The 23150-nt window shown below is 63.7% G+C and overlaps 2 protein-coding genes and 1 long non-coding RNA gene across 3 annotated transcripts; 2 read left to right on the top strand and 1 right to left on the bottom strand.

The window, feature by feature from the left end:
- Positions 1 to 37: 37 nt before the first annotated feature.
- Positions 38 to 7690, bottom strand: TMEM147 (transmembrane protein 147). The gene is made up of 8 exons (XM_068170830.1): positions 7281 to 7690; positions 6578 to 6647; positions 5485 to 5550; positions 4952 to 5088; positions 2383 to 2467; positions 1468 to 1589; positions 540 to 697; positions 38 to 81 (listed from the first exon to the last, which is right to left on the bottom strand). Exons 1-8 carry the CDS (start codon positions 7355 to 7357, stop codon positions 38 to 40), a joined length of 759 nt encoding a protein of 252 aa, XP_068026931.1. The 5' UTR covers positions 7358 to 7690.
- A 3768-nt stretch (positions 7691 to 11458) lies between these two features.
- LOC137460530 (uncharacterized) lies at positions 11459 to 17712 on the top strand. Its single transcript, XM_068170829.1, is given in 3 exon segments — positions 11459 to 11877; positions 11880 to 13810; positions 17682 to 17712. Coding segments are annotated over 3 exon segments (2325 nt in total). The 5' UTR covers positions 11459 to 11514.
- Positions 17713 to 18096: 384 nt separating this feature from the next.
- On the top strand, positions 18097 to 19311 carry LOC137460536 (uncharacterized). Its single transcript, XR_010992894.1, has 3 exons — positions 18097 to 18216; positions 18991 to 19024; positions 19232 to 19311. It is a non-coding gene; the product is annotated as an uncharacterized lncRNA (long non-coding RNA).
- The last annotated feature ends 3839 nt before the right edge of the window (positions 19312 to 23150 follow it).

The raw sequence follows: 23150 nt of genomic DNA, 5'->3' as shown, positions 1-23150 counted from the left end.
TGTGTGCAGCTGGTCCATACTGGGAGGCAACTGGGAGCTACTGGGGGGGCAGTGACCCACACTGGGGGGGCAGTGACCACACTGGGAGGGCAGTGACCCACACTGGGAGGGCAGTGACCCATACTGGGGGGGCTGTGACCCACACTGGGGGGGCAGAGACCCACACTGGGGGGGCAGAGACCCACACTGGGGGGGCAGAGACCCACACTGGGGGGGCAGAGACCACACTGGGAGGGCAGTGACCCACACAGGGGGGGCAGAGACCCACACTGGGGGGGCAGTGACCCACACTGGGGGGGCAGAGACCCACACTGGGGGGGCAGAGACCACACTGGGAGGGCAGAGACCCACACTGGGGGGGCAGAGACCCACACTGGGAGGGCAGAGACCCACACTGGGAGGGCTGTGACCCACACTGGGAGGGCTGTGACCCACACTGGGGGGGCTGTGACCCACACTGGGAGGGCTGTGACCCACACTGGGGGGGCAGAGACCACACTGGGGGGGCAGAGACCCACACTGGGAGGGCAGAGACCCACACTGGGAGGGCTGAGATCCACTCTGGGAGGCTTTATTCAGGGGGGGGGGCAGGAGGGGCACCAGCAGCCGCAGGGCTCCCAGCCCCAGGCCGGCCGCCCCCAGCGCCCGCAGCCCCAGCGCCCCCCAGGGGCCCAAGCCCAGCGCTTGCCCCGCCCACCTGCAAGGCAAAAGGGGCGGGGCGTTAGCGGGGGAGGCGCCTCCGATTGGCTGAGGCGGGCCTCAAAGCTCCGCCCCCTCTCCCCCCACCCCCCAGGAAGCCCACACCCCCACGCCTGAGGCAGGGCATGCCGCTGCTCCCGGCCCCCCCCAAACCCCCTCCCAGTGACCCCCAAACCCCCTCCCAGTCCCCCCAGCCCCCTTCCAGGGCACCCAGTTCCCCTCTAACCCCCTCCCAGTCCCACCCAGTGCCCCTCCAGCCCCCTCCCCGTACTCCCAGCCCCCCCCAACCCCCTCCCGGACCCCCCAAACCCTCACCCAGTACTCCCAGCCCCCTCAGCCCCCCCCAAACCCCCTCTCAGTGCCCCTCAAACCCTGTCCCAGTGCTCCCAGTTCCCCCCCAACCCCCTCCCAGTCCCATCCAGTGCACCCCCAGCTCCCTCCCAGTGCTCCCAGTTCCCCCCCAAACCTCCTCCCAGCCCCCCCAAAACCGCTCAGTGCCCCCCCCGCCCCCTCTCAGTGCTCCCAGCCCCCCAAAACCCCTCTCAGTGCCCCCCCAGCCCCCTCCCAGTGCTCCCAGTCCCTCTCTAACCCCCTCCCAGTCCCTCCCAGTGCTCCCAGTTCCCCTCCCAGCCTCCCCCGTGCCCTTTCCTTCCCCATTCCCCTTTCCTAGTGCCCCCCCCCCCGCACCTCCCATTGGCCACCCGGCCCGGAAGTCCCACCCCGGAGGCGGGCGGGGGGGGGTGGGGGAGGGAAGAGCTCCTCCCTTACCCAATCAGGAAGCCCTCGTAGGCGGCAGCCAATAGGAGGCCGCCGAGGGGCAGGCGGAGGCGGGGCGGCAAATCCTGGCGGCCGGAGGCCCACAGCAGGGCTGCGGCGGCCACGTGCCTGGCCTGGGGGGGGGGGGGCACTCATTAAGGGGCTAATTAACCCCTCCCCAAGGTAATTAATTAACTCTGGTCCAGCCTCATTGTCATCCCCTGGAGCTCATTCAGCCCCTCCCGAGCTAATTAGCTCCACCCCGGGGGGAATTAGTAGACAATAAGCCCCCCCCCCCCCCCCCCCCCCCAGTTTTAAGGAGCCAGAAGGGTAATTAAGAGTTAATTAGCAACACCCCCGAGATAACTAATCCCTCAAGGCTAATTAATGCCTCTCAGCCTCCCCCAATCCCCCCCCGTTCCCTCCAGCCCCTTCCAGTCCCCTCCCAGTCCCCTCCAGCCTCTCCCAGTCCTTTCCCAGTCCCTCCCAGTCCCTTCCCACTGCCCCCCAGTCCCTCCTCAGTTCTCTCCACTCCCTTCCCAGTCTCTTCCAGCCCCTCCCAGCCCCTTCTCAGTTCTCTCCAGTCCCCTCCAGTCCCTCCCACTCCCCTCCAGCCCCATCAGTTCCCTCCAATCCCTTCCCAGTTCTCTCCACTCCCCCCTCAGTCCCTCCCACTCCCCTCCCAGTCCCTTCCCGCCCCCTCCCAGTCCTCTCCAGCCCCTTCCAGTCCCCTCCAGCCCCTCCCAGTGCCCCCCAATCCCTCCTCAGTACTCTCCAGTCCTCCCTCAGTCCCTCCCACTCCCCTCCCCAGTCCCTTCCCAGTTCCCTTCCAGCCCCTCCCACTCCCTTCCCAGTCCCTCCCACTCCCCTCCCAGTCCCCTCCCAGCCCCTTCCCAGTCCCCCCCAGCCCCCCTCCCCGTTGCTCACCAGGCTGATGTTGGAGTCCAGCCCCATCTGGAGATGCCTCCAGTCGAACTCCACCCCCCGCGCCCCCACCCACAGCGGCACGCACCTGTGGGGACCCAGACCCCTATGGATCCCCTGTGGATCCCTGCAGATCCCTTCCCCCAGCTCCCAGACACCTCCCCACTGCCCCCCACCCCGAGACCACAGACCCCCATGGACCCCCATGCGCTCCTATCGCTCCTTGAGATCTCTCTAGATCCCTTCCCTCGATCCCAATGGATCCCATGCTGATGGGGAGGTGCTGGCCCAACCCAGAGCCCCTACACCCCTAGATCCTGGCCAGATTTGTATGGATCTCAGTAGATCCCAGTGGATCCCACACTCACCAGGAGATGTTGGCCCAGCCAGCCCCTAGACCCCTAGATCCTGGCCAGATCCTTATGGATCCCACTGCTCCCACACTCACCAGGAGGTATTGGCCCAGGCCAGAGCCCCCAGACCTCTAGATCCTAACCACATTCTTATGGATCTCAGTAGATCCCAGTGGATCCCATGCTCACCAGGAGATATTGGCCCAGCCCAGAGCCCCTAGACCCTCCTATCTGCCTCGCAGATGACCCCCCCGACCCCTAGATCCCCTCTAGATGCCAATGGATCCCACTAGATCCCACCTCAAACAAGTGATGATCCCACCCCAGGCACCACAGACCCCCTCCAGACCCCTCTATCTCTTCTACATCCCAGAAGATCCCCAGTGGATCTCCAGTAGCTCCCTCAGTCACTCACCAGGAAGCCAGGAGCTTGACACTGGCTGAGGAAAGGGGCCCTAGACCTCTCCAGATCTCTTGATTCCTCTAGATCCCTCCACATCCCAATGGATCCCACTAAATCTCTCTCTCTCGCCAACATGTAATGAGGACTTCCCCAGGCACCACAGACCCTGCAGACCCCTCACACACACACACTAGATCCCAGTAGATCCCACTGGGTCTCCAGTGGATCCTGCAGTCAACAGGAGGTGAGGAGCTTGGTGCTGGCACAGCCCAGAGCCCCCAGACTTCTCCACACTCCTAGATCCCTCTAGATCCCCACAGAGTCCCCCAGATCCCAATGGATCCCACCCCAAAAAGGCGAGGAGAGGCTCCCCCAGACACCACAGAGCCCCTGCAGACCCTCCCCCCCTCCCCAGCTCCCAGTGGATCCCTCAACCACTCACCAGGAAGCAAGGAGCTCAGACCCCTAGACCTCTCCAGACTCCTCCATCCTTCTAGATCACCCTCCTGATCTCCCTGGATCCCACCAGATCCCACCTCCAGCTAGGGAGAAGGGGCTCCCCCAGGCCCCACAGCCCCCCCTCCAGCCCCTCTGGCCCTGCCAGCTCCCTAGGAGATCCCCAGTGGCTCCTTAGCAGATCCCCAGTGGCTCCCCAGCAGCTCGCCAGCAGCTCCCAAGCAGCTCCCCAGCGGTTCCCTAGCAGGTCCCCAGTGGACCCCCAGTGGATCCCCAGCGGATCCCAAGCAGCTCCCCGGCAGATTCCCAGTGGCTTCCTAGCAGATCCCCGCAGATCCCAAGTGGCTCCCTAGCAGATCCCTGGCAGATCCCTAGCAAATCCCAAGTGGCTCCCCAGCGGATCCCTAGCAGACCTCCAGTGGATCCCCAGTGGCTCTCTAGCAGACTCCCCACAGATCCCAAGCAGCTCCCTGGTAGAGCCCTAGCAGAGCCCTGGCAGCTCCCCAGCAGTTCCCAAGCAGATCCCTAGCAAATCCCCAGCGGATCCCAAGCAGCTCCCCAGCGGAGCCCTAGCAGAGCCCTGGCAGCTCCCCAGCAGTTCCCAAGCAGCTCCCCAGTGGATCCCTAGCAGCTCCCCAGCGGATCCTTAGCAGCTCCCCAGCGGATCCCTAGCAGCTCCCCAGCGGATCCCTAGCAAATCCCCCACAGCTCCCCAGCAGACCTCCAGCAGATCCCTAGCAGATCCCCCACAGATGCCAAGCAGCTCCACAGCAGATCCCTAGCAGAGCCCTGGCAGATCCCAAGCAGCTCCCCAGCAAATCCCCAGTGGATCCCTAGCAGACCCCCCGCAGATCCCAAGTGGCTCCCAGGCAGATCCCTGGCAGATCCTAAACAGCTCCCTGGCAGATCCCTAGCAAATCCCCAGCAGCTCCCTAGCAAACCTCCAGCAGACCCCAAGCAGATCCCCTGGCAGATCCCTAGCAGATCCCCGGCAGCTCCCAAGCGGCTCCCCAGCTGATCCCTAGCAAATCCCCAGTGGATCCCTAGCAGACCTCCAGCAGATTCCCCCGCAGATGCCCAGCAGATCCCTAGCAGATCTCCAGCAGATCCCAAGTGGCTCCCCAGCAGATCCCTAACAGACCTCCAGCAGATTCCCCCGCAGATGCCCAGCAGATCCCTAGCAGATCTCCAGCAGATCCCAAGTGGCTCCCCAGCAGATCCCTAGCAGACCTCCACCAGATTCCCCCCCAGATCCCTAGCGGATCCCCCGCAGACCCCCAGCGGCTCCCTACCAGCCCTCCAACAGATCCCCCGCAGATCCCTAGCAGATCCCCCAGGGGCTCCCCAGCAGGGCACTCACCTGGAGGTCAGGAGCTCGGCGCTGGCCCAGCCCAGGGCGGCCACCAGGATCCGCAGCTCCCCGCGGCCTCCCCCCCGGCCCAGGGCCAGCTGCAGCCCCCCCAGGTCCGCGGCGTCCACCGTGGCCCTCAGGAACTCCTGCAGGGGGAGCCGGGGAGCAGCTGGGAGGGAGGCCGGGGGGGGGGAACTGGGAGGGGACTGGGACAGGCTGGGACAGGCTGGGACTGGCTGGGGACAGGCTGGGACTGGCTGGGGACAGGCTGGGGCCAGGCTGGGGACAGGCTGGGACAGGCTGGGGACAGGCTGGGGACAGGCTGGGACAAGCAGGGACCATACTGGAGCCATAGTGGGGCCATACTGGGACCAGACTGGGACCAGACTGCGATCAGACTGGGACCAGACCAGGATCATAGTGGGACCAGACCGGGACCAGGCTAGGACCAGACCAGGGCCATACTGGGACCAGACTGGGATCAAATTGGGATCAGACTGGGATCAAACTGGGGTCAGACTAGAACCATACTGGGACCTTACCCCCACCAGGTCGTAGCCACCCGAAGGCCCTTCCCAGGTAGGGAAGAAAGTAGCCAAGAAGAGCATCTGGAAACAAACCAGTTCAGACCAGTGTGAACCAATATAGACCACTGACCCCCCCCAGTCCCCTCCAATGCCTCCCAATCCCCTCCCAGTGTCTCCCAGTCCAAACCACTGCCCCCCAAATCCCCTCCCAGTGCCCCCCAGTCCAAACCAGTGCCCCCCAGTCCCCTCCCAATCCAAACCAGTGCCCCCAAATCCCCTCCCAGTCCAAACCAGTGCCCCCAAATCCCCTCCCAGTCCAAACCAGTGCCCCCCAATCCCCTCCCAATCCAAACCAGTGCCCCCAAATCCCCTCCCAGTCCAAACCAGTGCCCCCAAATCCCCTCCCAGTCCAAACCAGTGCCCCCAAATCCCCTCCCAGTCCAAACCAGTGCCCCCCAATCCCCTCCCAATCCAAACCAGTGCCCCCCAATCCCCTCCCAGTCCAAACCAGTGCCCCCCAAATCGCCTCCCAGTCCAAACCAGTGCCCCCCAATCCCTTCCCAGTGCCCCCCAGTCCAAACCAGTGCCCCCCAATCCCCTCCCAATCCAAACCAGTGCCCCCAAATCCCCTCCCAGTCCAAACCAGTGCCCCCAAATCCCCTCCCAGTCCAAACCATGCCCCCCAATCCCCTCCCAATCCAAACCAGTGCCCCCCAATCCCCTCCCAGTCCAAACCAGTGCCCCCCAAATCGCCTCCCAGTCCAAACCAGTGCCCCCCAAATCGCCTCCCAGTCCAAACCAGTGCCCCCCAATCCCTTCCCAGTGCCCCCCAGTCCAAACCAGTGCCCCCCAAATCCCCTCCCAGTCCAAACCAGTGCCCCCCAATCCCCTCCCAGTCCAAACCAGTGCCCCCCAAATCCCCTCCCAGTCCAAACCAGTGCCCCCCAGTCCCCTCCCAGTCCAAACCAGTGCCCCCCAATCCCTTCCCAGTGCCTCGCAGTCCAAACCAGTGCCCCCAAATCCCCTCCCAGTCCAAACCAGTGCCCCCAAATCCCCTCCCAGTCCAAACCAGTGCCCCCAGAGTGCCTCCCAGCGCTGCCAGCCTCACCTTCACCAGCTGCACCAGCACGTATGTGGCTCCTGCCTGGACGCACCGCCAGAAGGCGCTGTACTCAGACCTGCTCCCAGCGCACACCAGTTACTCCCAGTAACCCCCCAGGACCCTCCCCACTGCCCCCACATCCCCCCACATCCCCCCACACTGCTCCCAGTGCCCCCCAGACCCCCTCCCACTGCTCCCAGTCCCCCCCACACTGCTCCCGGTGCCCCCCACGCCCCCTCCCACTGCTCCCAGTGCCCCCCCACACCCCCCTCCCACTGCTCCCAGTGCCCCCCCAGACCCCTCCCACTGCTCCCAGTGCCCCCCAGACCCCCTCCCACTGCTCCCAGTGCCCCCCCAGACCCTCTCCCACTGCTCCCAGTGCCCCCCACGCCCCCTCCCACTGCTCCCAGTGCCCCCCCAGACCCCCCCACACTGCTCCCAGTGCCCCCCCAGACCCCCTCCCACTGCTCCCAGTGCCCCCCCAGACCCTCTCCCACTGCTCCCAGTGCCCCCCACGCCCCCTCCCACTGCTCCCAGTGCCCCCCCAGACCCCCCCACACTGCTCCCAGTGCCCCCCCAGACCCTCTCCCACTGCTCCCAGTGCCCCCCCCACGCCCCCTCCCACTGCTCCCAGTGCCCCCCCAGACCCCCTCCCACTGCTCCCAGTGCCCCCCAGACCCCCTCCCGGTGCCCGCAGCCCCCCGCTCACAGGCCGCTGCACTTGTAGGTGATGAAGTAGGGGAAGTAAGCCAGGGCGAAGCAGTTGCCGAAGTGGAACAGCGTCATGGCGATGACGTCACGCCCGGGGGGGGCCGGGTGGGGGCGTGGGGGGGGGGGGGGGCTGGTCCCGCGAATCCGAGCGGGAGAAGGGGAAAGGGTTCCCGGGGCCAGAAGAAGGGAGAAAGGGAAAAGGGAAGGAGGCTCCGGGGCGGCCCAGGCCCCGCGCGGTGCCTGCCGGGACGGAGGCGAAGCTCCGCCCCACTTCCGGTCTGCCGCCGCCGGCCGCTGCCCCGCGGGACGTCAATCAAAGGGCCTGGGCCCGCCCCGCGCCGGCGGCAGCTTCCGCTTCGGCTCCCCCCTCGGGGGCGGGGTGGGGAACTGTCAATCAAACCCTAGTCCCGCCCGGGCGGGCCACGACTTCCGGTCTGCCCCCGGGGCTCTCCCAGTGCCTCCCAATCCCCTCCCAGTCCCCTCCCAGTCCCTCCCAATCCCTCCCAGTGCCTCCCAGTGCCTCCCAATCCCCTCCCAGTCCCTCCCAATCCCTCCCAGTCCCTCCCAGTCCCTCCCAGTCCCCTCCCAGTCCCTCCCAGTCCCTCCCAGTGCCTCCCAGTCCCCTCCCAGTCCCTCCCAGTGCCTCCCAGTCCCTCCCAGTGCCCTCCCAGTCCCCTCCCAGTGCCTCCCAATCCCCTCCCAGTGCCCTCCCAGTCCCCTCCCAGTCTCTCCCAGTGCCTTCCAGTCCCTCCCAGTCCCTCCCAGTGCCTCCCAATCCCCTCCCAGTGCCTCCCAATCCCCTCCCAGTGCCCTCCCAGTCCCCTCCCAGTCCCTCCCAGTGCCTCCCAGTCCCTCCCAGTGCCCTCCCAGTCCCCTCCCAGTGCCTCCCAATCCCCTCCCAGTGCCCTCCCAGTCCCCTCCCAGTCTCTCCCAGTGCCTTCCAGTCCCTCCCAGTCCCTCCCAGTGCCTCCCAATCCCCTCCCAGTGCCTCCCAATCCCCTCCCAGTGCCCTCCCAGTCCCCTCCCAGTCTCTCCCAGTGCCTTCCAGTCCCTCCCAGTCCCTCCCAGTGCCCTCCCAGTCCCCTCCCAGTCCCTCCCAGTCCCCTCCCAATCCCCTCCCAATCCCCTCCCAGTCCCTCCCAGTCCCCTCCCAGTGCCTCCCAGTCCCCTCCCAGTCCCTCCCAGTGCCTCCCAATCCCCTCCCAGTCCCTCCCAATCCCCTCCCAGTGCCTCCCAGTCCCCTCCCAGTCCCCTCCCAGTGCCTCCCAATCCCCTCCCAGTGCCTCCCAATCCCCTCCCAGTCCCCTCCCAGTCCCTCCCAGTGCCTCCCAGTCCCTCCCAATCCCCTCCCAGTGCCTCCCAGTGCCTCCCAGTCCCCTCCCAGTCCCCTCCCAGTGCCTCCCAATCCCCTCCCAGTCCCCTCCCAGTGCCTCCCAGTCCCCTCCCAGTCCCTCCCAGTGCCTCCCAGTGCCTCCCAGTCCTTCCCAGTCCCCTCCCAGTCCCTCCCAGTGCCTCCCAGTGCCTCCCAATCCCCTCCCAGTGCCTCCCAATCCCCTCCCAGTGCCTCCCAGTCCCTCCCAGTGCCTCCCAATACCCTCCCAGTCCCTCCCAGTGCCTCCCAGTGCCTCCCAGTGTCCCCCAGTGCCCTCCCAGTCCCTCCCAATCCCCTCCCAGTGCCTCCCAGTCCCTCCCAGTCCCCTCCCAGTCCCTCCCAGTCCCCTCCCAGTGCCTCCCAATCCCCTCCCAGTCCCTCCCAGTGCCTCCCAGTGCCTCCCAGTCCCTCCCAGTGTCCCCCAGTGCCCTCCCAGTCCCTCCCAATCCCCTCCCAGTGCCTCCCAGTCCCTCCCAGTCCCCTCCCAGTCCCTCCCAGTCCCCTCCCAGTCCCTCCCAATCCCTCCCAGTCCCCTCCCAGTCCCCTCCCAGTGCCTCCCAGTCCCTCCCAGTCCCCTCCCAGTGCCTCCCAATCCCCTCCCAGTCCCTCCCAGTGCCCCCCAGTCCCTCCCAATCCCCTCCAAGTCCCTCCCAGTGCCTCCCAGTCCCTCCCAGTCCCCTCCCAGTCCCTCCCAGTGCCTCCCAGTCCCCTCCCAGTCTCTCCCAGTCCCCTCCCAGTGCCTCCCAGTCTCTCCCAGTATGACTTTCACCTCCCAGTATGGGCTCCCAGGAGCTCCCAGTGTGGCTTTCAGCACCCAGCCTGCCCCTCCCAGTAGCCCCTAGAGACCCCAGTTTGCCTCCCAGTATAAACCAGTGCCAGCCAGTGGGGCCTCCCAGGATTCCCAGCCTCTCCCAGTCTCTCCCAGTCCCTCCCCAGTCCCTTCCAGTCCCTCCCAATCCCTCCCAGTCCCTCCCCAGTCCTTCCCAGTCCCTCCCCAGTCCCTCCCAGTGCCTCCCAGTCCCTCCCAGTCACTCCCCAGTCCCTCCCCAGTCCCTTCCAGTCCCTCCCCAGTCCATCCCAGTCCCTCCCCAGTCCATCCCAGTGCCTCCCAGTCCCTCCCAGTCACTCCCCAGTCCCTCCCCAGTCCCTTCCAGTCCCTCCCCAGTCCATCCCAGTCCATCCCAGTCCCTCCCCAGTCCATCCCAGTGCCTCCCAGTCCCTTCCCAGTCCCTCCCCAGTCCATCCCAGTGCCTCCCAGTTCCCCTCTCAGTGCTCCCAGTCCTGATGGCCACCAGGGAGGTCCCAACCCCCACCAGGCTCCCAGGGCTGGCCCCAGGGTGGGGGTTGGGTGACCTCAAGGTCCTCCTGTGGTCACCTCCGCAGCTTCCTCTCCCTCCCCCACCCCTGGCCACGCCCACCCCGGCCACGCCCTCAGGACCTGCCGGAGGCTACCCCAGGAGCTGCTGCAGAGGGCCTCGGGCAGGTAGGAAGGAGGGGGGGGAGGGGACCCCAACAGCTGGGGGAGGGTCCAGAAGGGACCCCAAGACCCTGGGGAGCCTCTGGAGGGGATCCAGAGAGGTCTAAAGGGGACCTGGAGCTCCTCCTGAGCTCCTCCTGAGCTCCTCCTGAGCTCTCCTTCCTCCAGAAGCCTCCTGAGCTCCTTGGGCTCCTCCTGAGCTGCTTCAGCTGAGCTCCTCCTGAGGTTCTTGGGCTCCTCCTGAGCTGCTCCTGAGCTCCTCAGGGTCCTCCTGAGCTGCTCCTGAGCTGCTCCTGAGCTCCTCAGGGTCCTCCTGAGCTGCTCCTGAGCTGCTCCTGAGCTCCTCAGGGTCCTCCTGAACTGCTCCTGAGCTGCTCCTGAGCTGCTCCTGAGCTACTCAGGCTCCTCCTGAGCTGCTCCTGAGCTGCTCCTGAGCTACTCAGGCTCCTCCTGAGCTGCTCCTGAGCTGCTCCTGAGCTGCTCAGGCTCCTCCTGAGCTGCTCCTGAGCTCCTCCTGAGCTACTCAGGCTCCTCCTGAGCTGCTCCAGAGCTCCTCCAGAGCTCCTCAGGGTCCTGAGCTGCTCCTGAGCTCCTCAGGGTCCTCCTGAGCTCCTCCCAAGCTCCTCAGGGTCCTCCTGAGCTCCTCCCGAGCTCCTCAGGGTCCTCCTGAGCTGCTCCTGAGCTGCTCCCAAGCTCCTCCAGGTCCTCCTGAGCAACTCCTGAGCTCCTCCTGAGCTGCTCTTCAGGTTCCTCCTGAGCTCCTCCTGAGCTCCTCAAGGTCCTCCTGAGCTGCTCCTGAGCTGCTCCTGAGCTCCTTGGGATCCTCCTGAGCTCCTCAGAGTGTTCCTGAGCTGCTCCTGAGCTGCTCCTGAGCTCCTTGGGATCCTCCTGAGCACCTCAGGGTACTCCTGAACTGCTTCAGGTCTTCCTGAGGTCCTCCTGAGGTTCTTTAGCTCCTCCTGAGCTGCTCCTGAGCTCCTGAAGGTCCTCCTGAGCTCCTTCTGAGCTCCTCAGGATCCTCCTGAGCTCCTCCCAAGCTCCTCAGGGTCCTCCTGAACTGCTCCTGAGCTGCTCCTCAGGGTCCTCCTGAGCTGCTCCTGAGCTCCTCAGGGTCCTCCTGAGCTCCTCCCAAGCTCCTCAGGGTCCTCCTGAACTGCTCCTGAGCTGCTCCTGAGCTCCTCAGGGTCCTCCTGAGCTCCTCCCAAGCTCCTCAGGGTCCTCCTGAACTGCTCCTGAGCTCCTCCTGAGCTCCTCAGGTTCCTCCTGAGCTCCTCCTGAGCTCCTCAGGCTCCTTCTGAGCTCCTCAGGGTGCTCCTGGGCTGCCCCTGCGGCACCCCTGAGGCCCTGCCCGCCTCTCTCTCCCTCCTCTCCCGCAGGGCCGCCATGCTGGTGCTCACCACCTACCTGCTGACCTTCCTGCTGGGCCTCCCTGCCAACCTCTTCACCCTGTGGGCGCTGCTGGGCCGGCCCTGGGGGCGCCCAGCCTCCTCCTGCCACCTGCTGCTGCTCAACCTGACCTGCGCCGACCTGCTGCTCCTCCTCTTCCTGCCCTTCCGCATGGCCGAGGCGGCGGCCGCCATGGCCTGGCCCCTGCCCCCCATCCTCTGCCCCCTGGCCAACTTCTGCTTCTTCTCCAGCATCTACCTCAGCAGCCTCTTCCTGGCTGCCCTCAGCCTGGAGAGGTACCAGGGGGTGGTCTCCCCCTGGAGGCTGCAGGACCGGAGGAGGCCCCGGAGGGTCCTGGCCGCCAGCCTCGGCCTCTGGCTCCTGACCTTTGGCCACCTCTCGGTGGTCTTCGTGGCTCACTTCTACCCCGAGGAGGGCCCCCCAGGAGGGGCCAACAGCTCCCTGGAGGGCAGCTTCACCTCCTCCCCCGCCCCCCCCCCTCCTCCCCCTGGGTCACCCAGGGGCAGGGCTTCAGCTCTGGTGGCTTCAGAGGGGCGGAGAGAGCCTGGCTCAGGGCTGCTGGGGGCTGCCAGGAGAGCTCGGAGAGCTCCGAGAGCTCCAACCTTGACCTCTCCACGGCCTCTGAGCGCTCCAAGAGCTCCAACCTTGACCTCTCCACCACCTCTAAGCTCTCCAAGAGATCCAAGAGCTCCAACCTTGACCTCTCCACCACCTCTGAGCCCTCCAAGAGCTCCAACCTTGACCTCTCCACGGCCTCTGAGCGCTCCAAGAGCTCCAACCTTGACCTCTCCACCGCCTCTGAGCGCTCCAAGAGCTCCAACCTTGACCTCTCCACCTCCTCTGAGCACTCCAAGAGCTCCAACCTTGACCTCTCCACCACCTCTGAGCGATCCAAGAGCTCCAACCTTGACCTCTCCACCGCCTCTGAGCGCTCCAAGAGCTCCAACCTTGACCTCTCCACCACCTCTGAGCACTCCAAGAGCTCCAACCTTGACCTCTCCACGGCCTCTGAGCCCTCCAAGAGATCCAAGAGCTCCAACCTTGACCTCTCCACCGCCTCTAAGCCCTCCAAGAGATCCAAGAGCTCCAACCTTGACTTCTCCACCACCTCTGAGCCCTCCAAGACCTCCAACCTTGACCTCTCCACTGCCTCTGAGCTCTCCAAGAGATCCAAGAGCTCCAGCTTTAACCTCTCCACCACCTCTCAGCTCTCCAAGAGCTCCAACTTTGACCTCTCTACCACCTCTAAGCTTTCCAAAAGATCCAAGAGCTCCAACCTTGACCTCTCCACCACCTCTGAGCTGTCCAAGAGCTCCAACCTTGACCTTTCCACCGCCTCTGAGCTCTCCAAGAGCTCCAACCTTGACCTCTCCACCACCTCTCAGCGCTCCAAGAGATCCAAGAGCTCCAACCTTGCCCTCTCCACTGCCTCTGAGCTCTCCAAGAGCTCCAACCTTGACCTCTCCACCACCTCTGAGCCCTCCAAGAGCTCCAACCTTGACCTCTCCACCACCTCTGAGCCCTCCAAGAGCTCCAACCTTGACCTCTCCACCACCTCTGAGCCCTCCAAGAGCTCCAACTTTGACCTCTCCACCACCTCTCAGCGCTCCAAGAGATCCAAGAGCTCCAACTTTGATGTCTCCACTGCCTCTGAACTCTCCCAGAGTTCCAACCTTGACCTCTCCACCGCCTCTGAGCTCTCCAAGCCTTCCAAGCTCTCCAACACCTTCAACCTCAAGCTCTTCATCACCTCTGAGCTCTCCACCAGCTCCAAGCCCTCCAAGCCCTCCACCCTCAACCTCTCCACCACCTCCAATCCCTCCAGGGCCTCCAGCCCCTCTCCCCCTCCCCCCTCCCCCCCTCCCTTCCGCTGCTACGATGACTTCTCGGAGGCCCAGCTCCGCTTCATCCTCCCCATGCGCCTCGAGCTCTTCCTCATCCTCTTCCTCCTGCCCTTCTGCCTCACCCTCTTCTGCTACTATCACTTCCTCAAGGTGCTCCTGGCCAGGCCAAACATCTCCAGGCAGAGGAAGCAGAGGGCCCTGGGCCTGGCCCTGGCCTCGGTGCTCAACTTCGGCCTCTGCTTCGCCCCTTACAACCTCTCGCACCTAGTGGGCTTCGTGCAGCAGAGGAGCCCTCCCTGGAGGGTCTATGCCCTGCTCCTCACCAGCCTCAACACAGTCCTGGACCCTTTGGTCTTCTACTTCTCCTCCAGCACCATCCAGAAGGCCTTGGCCGAGGCCCTGGGGAGCTGCGGGGAGAGGGCGAGGAGGTGGGGGGGGGAGGCTGGGCTGGAGGAGGAGGCAGGAGGAGGAGGGGAGGAGAGAGGGAGGAGAGGGTGGGGAAGGGGCTCAGGGGTGAAGGGGTGGGGGTGGAGGTCGACCAGTGAGGGGTGGGGTGGGGTTAGGTTGGGTTGGACGTGGAGATGGAGGTCAATCACCAAGGGTTGGGCTGGGATGGAGGTCAAGCACCAAGGGTGGGGTTGGGTTGGGATGGAGGTTATGAAGGTCTAACAACCAAGGTTAGGTTGGGCTGGGATGGGATGAAGGTTATGGAGGTCAACCACCAAAGGTTTGGTTGGGTTGGGTTGGGTTGGGTGGAGGTTATGGAGGTCTAGCAGTAAGGGTTGGGTTGGGTTGGAGGTTCTGGAGGTCAAACACCAAGGGTTTGGTTGGGTTCGGTTGGAGGTTCTGGAGGTCTACCTCTAAGGGTTGGGTTGGGTTGGATTGGGTTGGGATGGAGGTTCTGGAGGTCTACCACCAAGGGTTGGGTTGGGTTGGATTGGGTTGGGTGGATGTTCTGGAGGTCTACCACCAAGGGTTGGGTTGGGTTGGATTGGATTGGGTTGGGGTGGAGGTTCTGGAGGTCTACCACCAAGGGTTGGGTCGGGTTGGGTTGGGTTGGGTCGGGTTGGGTTGGGATGGAGGTTCTGGAGGTCAACCACCAAGGGTTGGGTTGGGTTGGGTTGGAGCTTCTGGAGGTCAACCACCAAGGGTTGGGTTGGAGGTTCTAGGGGTCTACCAGCCAGGGTTGAGTTGGGTTGGGTTGGGTTGGGTTGAGTTGGGTTGAGATGGAGGTTCTGGAGGTCAACCAGAAAGGGGTGGGTTGGGTTGGGTTGGGTTGGGTTGGGTTGGGTTGGGTTGGGATGAGTTGGGTTGGGTTGAGTTGGGTTGGGTTGGGATGGAGGTTCTGGAGGTCAACCAGAAAGGGGTGGGTTGGGTTGGGTTGGGTTGGGTTGGGTTGGGTTGGGATGAGTTGGGTTGGGTTGAGTTGGGTTGGGTTGGGATGGAGGTTCTGGAGGTCAACCACCAAGGGTTGGGTTGGAGGTTCTAGGGGTCTACCAGACAGGGTTCGGTTGGGTTAGGTTAGGCTGGGTTGGGTTGAGTTGGGTTGGGATGGAGGTTATGGAGGTCAACCAGTAAGGGTTAGGTTGGGTTGGGTTGGGATGGGATGGAGGTTCTGGAGGTCTACCACCAAGAGTTGGGTTGGGTTGGGATGGAGGTTCTGGAGGTCAACCACCAAGGGTTGGGTTGGATTGGATTGGGTTGGGTTGGGATAGAGGTTCTGGAGGTCTACCACCAAGGGTTGGATTGGGTTGGGTGGAGGTTCTGGAGGTCTACCACCAAGGGTTGGGTTGGGTTGGATTGGATTGGGTTGGGATGGAGGTTCTGGAGGTCTACCACCAAGGGTTGGATTGGGTTGGGTGGAGGTTCTGGAGGTCTACCACCAAGGGTTGGGTTGGGTTGGGTTGGGTTGGATTGGGTTGGGATGGAGGTTCTGGAGGTCTACCACCAAGGGTTGGATTGGGTTGGGTGGAGGTTCTGGAGGTCTACCACCAAGGGTTGGGTTGGGTTGGATTGGATTGGGTTGGGATGGAGGTTCTGGAGGTCTACCACCAAGGGTTGGGTTGGGTTGGGTGGAGGTTCTGGAGGTCTGCCACCAAGGGTTGGGTTGGGTTGGATTGAATTGGGTTGGGATGGAGGTTCTGGAGGTCTACCACCAAGGGTTGGGTTGGGTTGGGATGGAGGTTCTGGAGGTCAACCACCAAGGGTTGGGTTGGGTTGGATTGGATTGGGTTAGGTTGGGATGGAGGTTCTGGAGGTCTACCACCAAGGGTTGGATTGCATTGGGTGGAGGTTCTGGAGGTCTACCACCAAGGGTTGGATTGCGTTGGGTGGAGGTTCTGGAGGTCTACCACCAAGGGTTGGGTTGGAGGTTCTAGGGGTCTACCAGCCAGGGTTCGGTTGGGTTAGGTTAGGTTGGGTTGGGTTGGGTTGAGTTGTGTTGGGATGGAGGTTCTGGAGGTCAACCACCAAGGGTTGGGTTGGGTTGGGTTGGGTTGGATTGGGTTGGGATGGAGGTTCTGGAAGTCTACCACCAAGTGTTGGGTTGGGTTGGGATGGAGCTTCTGGAGGTCTACCACCAAGGGTTGGATTGCGTTGGGTGGAGGTTCTGGAGATCTACCACCAAGGGTTGGGTTGGGTTGGATTGGATTGGGTTGGGATGGAGGTTCTGGAGGTCTACCACCAAGGGTTGGGTTGGGTTGGGATGGAGGTTCTGGAGGTCTACCACCAAGGGTTGGGTTGGGATGGGATGGAGGTTCTGGAGGTCAACCACCAAGGGTTGGTTTGGATTGGATTGGGTTGGGATGGAGGTTCTGGAGGTCTACCACCAAGGGTTGGGTTGGGTTGGGATGGAGGTTCTGGAGGTTTACCACCAAGGGTTGGGTTGGGATGGGATGGAGGTTCTGGAGGTCAACCACCAAGGGTTGGTTTGGATTGGATTGGGTTGGGATGGAGGTTCTGGAGGTCTACCACCAAGGGTTGGGTTGGGTTGGGATGGAGGTTCTGGAGGTTTACCACCAAGGGTTGGGTTGGGTTGGATTGGATTGGGTTAGGTTGGGATGGAGGTTCTGGAGGTCTACCACCAAGGGTTGGGTTGGGTTGGATTGGGTTAGGTTAGGATGGAGGTTCTAGAGGTTTACCAGCAAGGGTTGGATTGGGTTGGGTTGGGTTGGAGGTTCTGGAGGTCTACCACCAAGGGTTGGATTGGAGGTTCCGGAGGTCAGCCAGCAAGGGTCGGGTTGGGTCGGGTTGGGCTGGGTTGGGATGGGATGGGATGGGATGGAGGTTCTGGAGGTCTACCACGAAGGGTTGGGTTGGGTTGGATTGGGTTGGGTGGAGGTTCTGGAGGTCAACCACCAAGGGTTGGGTTGGGTTGGATTGGGATGGGATGGAGGTTCTGGAAGTCTACCACCAAGTGTTGGGTTGGGTTGGGATGGAGGTTCTAGAGGTCAACAACCAAGGGTTGGGTTAGAGGTTCTGGGGATCTGCCAGCAAGGGTTGGGTTGGGTTGGGTTGGGAGGGAGGTTATGGAGGTCAACCAGCAAGGGTTGGGTTGGGTTGGATGGAGGTTCTGGAGGTCTACCACCAAGGGTTGGGTTGGGTTGGAGGTTCTAGGGGTCTACCAGCCAGGGTTCAGTTGGGTTGGGTTGGGTTGGGATGGGATGGAGGTTCTGGAGGTCTACCACCAAGGGTTGGGTTGGAGGTTCTGGAGGTCAACCAGGAAGGGTTGGGTTGGGTCGGGTTGGGTTGGGTTGGGATGGGATGGGATGGGATGGGATGGAGGTTCTGGAGGTCTACCACGAAGGGTTGGGTTGGGTTGGGTTGGGTTGGGATGGAGGTTCTGGAGGTCTACCACCAAGGGTTGGGTTGGGTTGGAGGTTCTAGGGGTCTACCAGCTAGAGTTCAGTTGGGTTGGGTTGGGTTGGGATGGAGGTTCTGGAGGTCAACCACCAAGGGTTGGGTTGAAGGTTCTGGGGGTCTGCCAGCAAGGGTTGGGTTGGGTTGGGATGGAGGTGGAGATGGAGGTCAAGCACCAAGGGTTGGGTTGGAGCTCCTCCAGGCTTCCCTTCAGGGCTCCAGGGCCTCCTGGTGGCCTCCCTGGGGCGGTGACCTCCCTGGGGAGGTCTCCTCCTTGTCCTCCCCCCCTGTGCCCCTCCCCCCCCCAACATGACCTCTTGACTCCAACTCTTGCTCCATGAGTGCTCAATGCCTGAAGCTGGGGGAGATGTGGCTACCAAGGGCCATCTGGGGCCACTTGAGGCTACCAAGGGCTACCAAGGGCCACCTGGGGCCACCTAGGGCCACCAAGGGCCATCCTGGGGCCACCTGAAGCCACCTGGATGAGGCTGCCCAGGGGCCCCGGGGGCTAATTTGCATATTGGGTACCACATGCGAATGAGGAGGGAAATGAGGAAGTAGGAATAGAGCTTAGCTGCCTGGGGAGGGCACTGGGACGGGGCTGGGAGGGGACTGGGAGGCACTGGGAGAGACTGGGAGGCACTGGGAGGGGACTGGGAGAGACTGGGAGGCACTGGGAGGGGACTGGGAGGGACTGGGAGGGACTGGGAGGGGACAGGGAGGGCACTGGGTCCCAGCTGGTCCTTGTCACCTCCCCCCCCCCCCCCCGCATTCCCCACATTCCCTTCTCAGCCAATCAGGGCAGAGCTTCGGGGGGGGAGGGGGAGGGGATGGCAGAAGCCTCCCCCGAGGGTAATGGATGTGGGGGGGGAGGAAGGGGGAGGGGTCCTGGCTTCAGCTCCCCCCTCCCCCCCCCCAGTTAAAAAGGGACCCTGGGGGAGGCTGCTTCCCAGTTAGCAACTGGGAAGGCATGGAGGTAAACTGGGATGGGGGGGGGGGGAAGGTCCTGGGGGGCAATTGGAGGTGCTGGGAGGGGGAATTGGGGCTGGGGGAGGCTCTGGAGGGGGCAATTGGAGGTGCTGGGAGGGGGAATTGGGGCTGGGGGAGGTCCTGGGGGGCAATTAGAGGTCCTGGGGGGATGAAGTGGGGCTGGGGGAGGTGCTGGGGAGGCAGTTGGAGGTGCTGGGAGGGGGAATTGGGGCTGGGGAAGGTCCTGGGAGGGGTGAATTGGGGCTGGGGGAGGTGCTGGGGAGGCAATTGGAGGTGCTGGGAGGGGTGAATTGGGGCTGGGGGAGGTGCTGGGGGAGGGGGAATTGGGGCTGGGGGAGGTGCTGGGGGGGTGGAATTGGGGCTGGGGGAGGTGCTGGGAGGGGGAATTGGGGCTGGGGGAGGTGCTGGGGGGGTGGAATTGGGGCTGGGGGAGGTGCTGGGAGGGGGAATTGGGGCTGGGGGAGGTGCTGGGGGGGTGGAATTGGGGGCTGGGGGAGGTGCTGGGGGGGTGGAATTGGGGCTGGGGGAGGTGCTGGGAGGGGGAATTGGGGCTGGGGGAGGTGCTGGGTGGGGGAATTGGGGCTGGGGGAGGTCCTGGGAAGGGGAATTGGGGCTGGGGGAGGTGCTGGGTGGGGGAATTGGGGCTGGGGGAGGTCCTGGGAGGGTGGAATTGGGGCAGGGGGAGGTGCTAGGGGGGCAACTGGAGGTGCTGGGAGGGGGAATTGGGGCTGGGGAGGTCCTAACCTTTGACCCCCTTCAGGTGCTGCTCGGGCTGCTGCTGGCCCAGTTCAGAGGTTAGGGATGGGAGCTGGGAGGGGCTGGGAGGGACTGGGAGGGACTGGGAGGGGGTCTGAGGTTACTGGGAGGGGGCTGGGAGGGGACTGGGAGGGGCTGGGAGGGGGTCTGATGTTGCTGGGAGGGGGGCTGCGAGGGGCTGCGAGGGGACTGGGAGTGGCTTTGGCCCCACCCCATAAGCCCTTCCCCCTCCCTCCCACAAGCAGTGGGCATGGCCCTGGCCCCGCCCTTCCTTGAGGAGCCGACCAATAGGAGCGTGATGCTGGGGGCGGGGGCGGAGCTTCGCTGTGCCGCGGGGGGGGGCCGCGGGGGGGAGGCTCTGCAGTGGGCCCGGGGGGGGCTGCTCCTGGGGACCCCCCCCAGCCCCGCCCACCCTCGTTACCGATTGGCTGGAGACCCCCGGAGAGGTGTGGCACTGGGAGGGACTGGGAGGGACTGGCAGGGGATTGGGGGGAGTGGGAGGGACTGGGAGGGAACTGGGGGGGGCTGGGAGGGGACTGGGAGGGGACTGGGAGGGAACTGGGGGGGGGCTGGGAGGGGCTGGGAGGGAACTGGGAGGGAACTGGGGGGGGGCTGGGAGGGGCTGGGAGGGAACTGGGAGGGGACTGGGAGGGGACTGGGGGGGGACTGGGAGGGCTGTGCTGATGGGAGGGGGTAGCAGGACCGCCCCTGAGGGTATGTGGGCGTGGCTTTCGCGGTGGGCGTGGTTAGAAGGGGCGGGGCTTACGGGCTGGGCTCCGCCTGCCCGCTCCTCTTGCCCAGGAAGAGCGCCACCTGCTGATTGGCCGAGTGACGCTGGAGGACGATGATTGGTTCCAGTGCCAGCTGGAAGGGACCAATGGGAGCCTGCCCCAGGCCTCCCGCCCTGCCCTGCTGACTGTGCTGGGTGGGCACTGGGACCCACGGGGGCTTACTGGGAGGGCACTGGGATGGCACTGGAAGGCACTGGGAGGGACTGGGGGCTCACTGGGAGAGCACTGGGAGGGCACTGGAGGGCAGTGAGACCCCCGGGGGCTCACTGGGAGGCACTGGGATGGCACTGGGAGGGACGGGGATAGCACTAGAGGGCACTGGGACCCACGGGGGCTTACTGGGATGGCACTGGGAGGGCACTGAGACCCCCGGGGGCTCACCGGGATGGCACTGGGAGGCACTGGAGGGCACTGGGACCCACGGGGGCTTACTGGGAGGGCACTGGGACTCACGGGGGTTTACTGGGAGGGCACTGGGACCCCACGGGGGCTCACTGGGAGGGCACTGGGATGGCACTGGAGGGCAGTGAGACCCCCGGGGGCTCACTGGGAGGCACTGGGATGGCACTGGGAGGGACGGGGATAGCACTGGAGGGCACTGGGACCCACGGGGGCTTACTGGGATGGCACTGGGAGGGCACTGGAGGGCACTGAGACCCCCGGGGGCTCACTGGGAGGCACTGGGAGGGCACTGGGACCCCCGGGGGCTCATTGGGAGGGCACTGGGATGGCACTGGAGGGCAGTGAGACCCCCGGGGGCTCACTGGGAGGCACTGGATGGCACTGGGAGGGACGGGGATAGCACTGGAGGGCACTGGGACCCACGGGGGCTTACTGGGATGGCACTGGGAGGGCACTGGAGGGGCACTGAGACCCCCGGGGGCTCACTGGGAGGCACTGGGAGGGCACTGGGACCCCCGGGGGCTCATTGGGAGGGCACTGGAGGGCACTGGGACCCCCGGGGGCTCACTGGGAGGCGCCGGGAGCCGCCGCGCCCCCCCTCGTCCCCCCGCCCCCGGCGGTGCGTGACCGGTGCGCGCGGCTCGGGGGCGGGGCCGGCAGTGGCTCCCGGGCGCCCCCTGCTGGAGCTGGCGGCCGGCTCGGAGCTGCCCTGGCAGCAGGGAGCGGAGGTGGAGCTGCGCTGCCGCGCGCCGGACGCCCGGCCCCCTGCTGACGTCATCGTCAGGCTCGGTGCGAGCGCGGGGGGGGGGGGGGGGGGCGCCCGGCGGGGTCGTTTTGGGTCACAGTGCGGCGGGTTTGGGTACTTTTGGGGTCGTTTTGGGTCACATTGGGGCGGGTTTGGGTCCTTTTGGGGTCGTTTGGGTCAGTTTTGGGGCATTTAGGCTCTTTTGGGGGTGATTTTGGGTCCATTTTGGGTCCCTTTGGGGTCGTTTTGGGTCATTTGGGCACTTTTGGGTCCCTTTGGGGTCGTTTTAGGTCACATTTGGGCGGGTTTGGGTACTTTTGGGGTCGTTTTGGGTCACATTGGGGCGGGTTTTGGGTCCTTTTGGGGTCGTTTGGGTCAGTTTTGGGGCATTTTAGGCTCTTTTGGGGGTGATTTTGGGTCCATTTTGGGTCCCTTTGGGGTCGTTTTGGGTCACATTGGGGCGGGTTTGGGTCCTTTTGGGGTCCTTTTGGGTCACATTGGGGCGGGTTTGGGTCCTTTTGGGGTCCTTTTGGGTCACATTGGGGCGGGTTTGGGTCCTTTTGGGGTCCTTTTGGGTCACATTTGGGCGCTTTCGGCTCCTTTTGGGGTCCTTTTGGGTCACATTTGGGCGCTTTTGGGTCCCTTTGGGGTCGTTTTGGGTCACATATGGGAGGGTTTGGGTACTGTTGGGGTCCTTTTGGGTCACATTGGGGCGGGTTTGGGTCCTTTTGGGGTCCTTTTGGGTCACATTTTGGGCGCTTTCGGCTCCTTTTGGGGTCCTTTTGGGTCACATTTGTGAGCTTTTGGGTCCCTTTGGGGTCGTTTTGGGTCACATTTGGGCGGGTTTTGGGTCCTTTTGGGGTCGTTTGGGTCAGTTTTGGGGCATTTTAGGCTCTTTTGGGGGTGATTTTGGGTCCATTTTGGGTCCCTTTGGGGTCGTTTTGGGTCATTTGGGCACTTTTGGGTCCCTTTGGGGTCGTTTTAGGTCACATTTGGGCGGGTTTGGGTACTTTTGGGGTCGTTTTGGGTCACATTGGGGCGGGTTTGGGTCCTTTTGGGGTCGTTTGGGTCAGTTTTGGGGCATTTTAGGCTCTTTTGGGGGTGATTTTGGGTCCATTTTGGGTCCCTTTGGGGTCGTTTTGGGTCACATTGGGGCGGGTTTGGGTCCTTTTGGGGTCCTTTTGGGTCACATTGGGGCGGGTTTGGGTCCTTTTGGGGTCCTTTTGGGTCACATTGGGGCGGGTTTGGGTCCTTTTTGGGGTCCTTTTGGGTCACATTTGGGCGCTTTCGGCTCCTTTTGGGGTCCTTTTGGGTCACATTTGGGCACTTTTGGGTCCCTTTGGGGTCGTTTTGGTCACATATGGGAGGGTTTGGGTACTGTTGGGGTCCCTTTTGGGTCACATTGGGGCGGGTTTGGGTCCTTTTGGGGTCCTTTTGGGTCACATTTGGGCGCTTTCGGCTCCTTTTGGGGTCCTTTTGGGTCACATTTGTGAGCTTTTGGGTCCCTTTGGGGTCGTTTTGGGTCACATTTGGGCGGGTTTGGGTCCTTTTGGGGTCGTTTGGGTCAGTTTTGGGGCATTTTAGGCTCTTTTGGGGGTGATTTTGGGTCCATTTTGGGTCCCTTTGGGGTCGTTTTGGGTCATTTGGGCACTTTTGGGTCCCTTTGGGGTCGTTTTAGGTCACATTTGGGCGGGTTTGGGTCCTTTTGGAGTCGTTTTGGGTCACATTGGGGCGGGTTTGGGTCCTTTTGGGGTCGTTTTGGGTCACATTTGGGCGCTTTTGGGTCCTTTTGGGGTCGTTTGGCTCAGTTTTGGGGCATTTTAGGCTCTTGGGGGTGATTTTGGGTCCATTTTGGGTCCCTTTGGGGTCCTTTTGGGTCACATTTGGGCGGGTTTGGGTCCTTTTGGAGTCGTTTTGGGTCACATTGGGGCGGGTTTGGGTCCTTTTGGGGTCGTTTTGGGTCACATTTGGGCAGGTTTGGGTCCCTTTGGGGTCCCCTTTGGGTCACATTTGGGCGGGTTTGGGTCGTTTTGGGTCATATTTGGGTCCTTTTGGGGTCCTTTTGGGTCACATTTGGGCAGGTTTGGGTCCTTTTGGGGTCCTTTTGGGTCACATTTGGGCGGGTTTGGGTCCTTTTGGGTCATATTTGGGTTTTTTTGGGGTCCTTTTGGGTCACATTTGTGCGCTTTTGGGACCTTTTTGGGGTCCTTTTGGGTCACATTTGGG

Source organism: Melanerpes formicivorus, unplaced genomic scaffold (assembly GCF_026170545.1).
Source record: "Melanerpes formicivorus ecotype bairdi unplaced genomic scaffold, bMelFor1.0.p_v2 SCAF_643, whole genome shotgun sequence".
Classification (NCBI taxonomy): Eukaryota; Metazoa; Chordata; class Aves; order Piciformes; family Picidae; genus Melanerpes; species Melanerpes formicivorus.
This window is presented reverse-complemented; position numbering and strand designations above follow the sequence as displayed.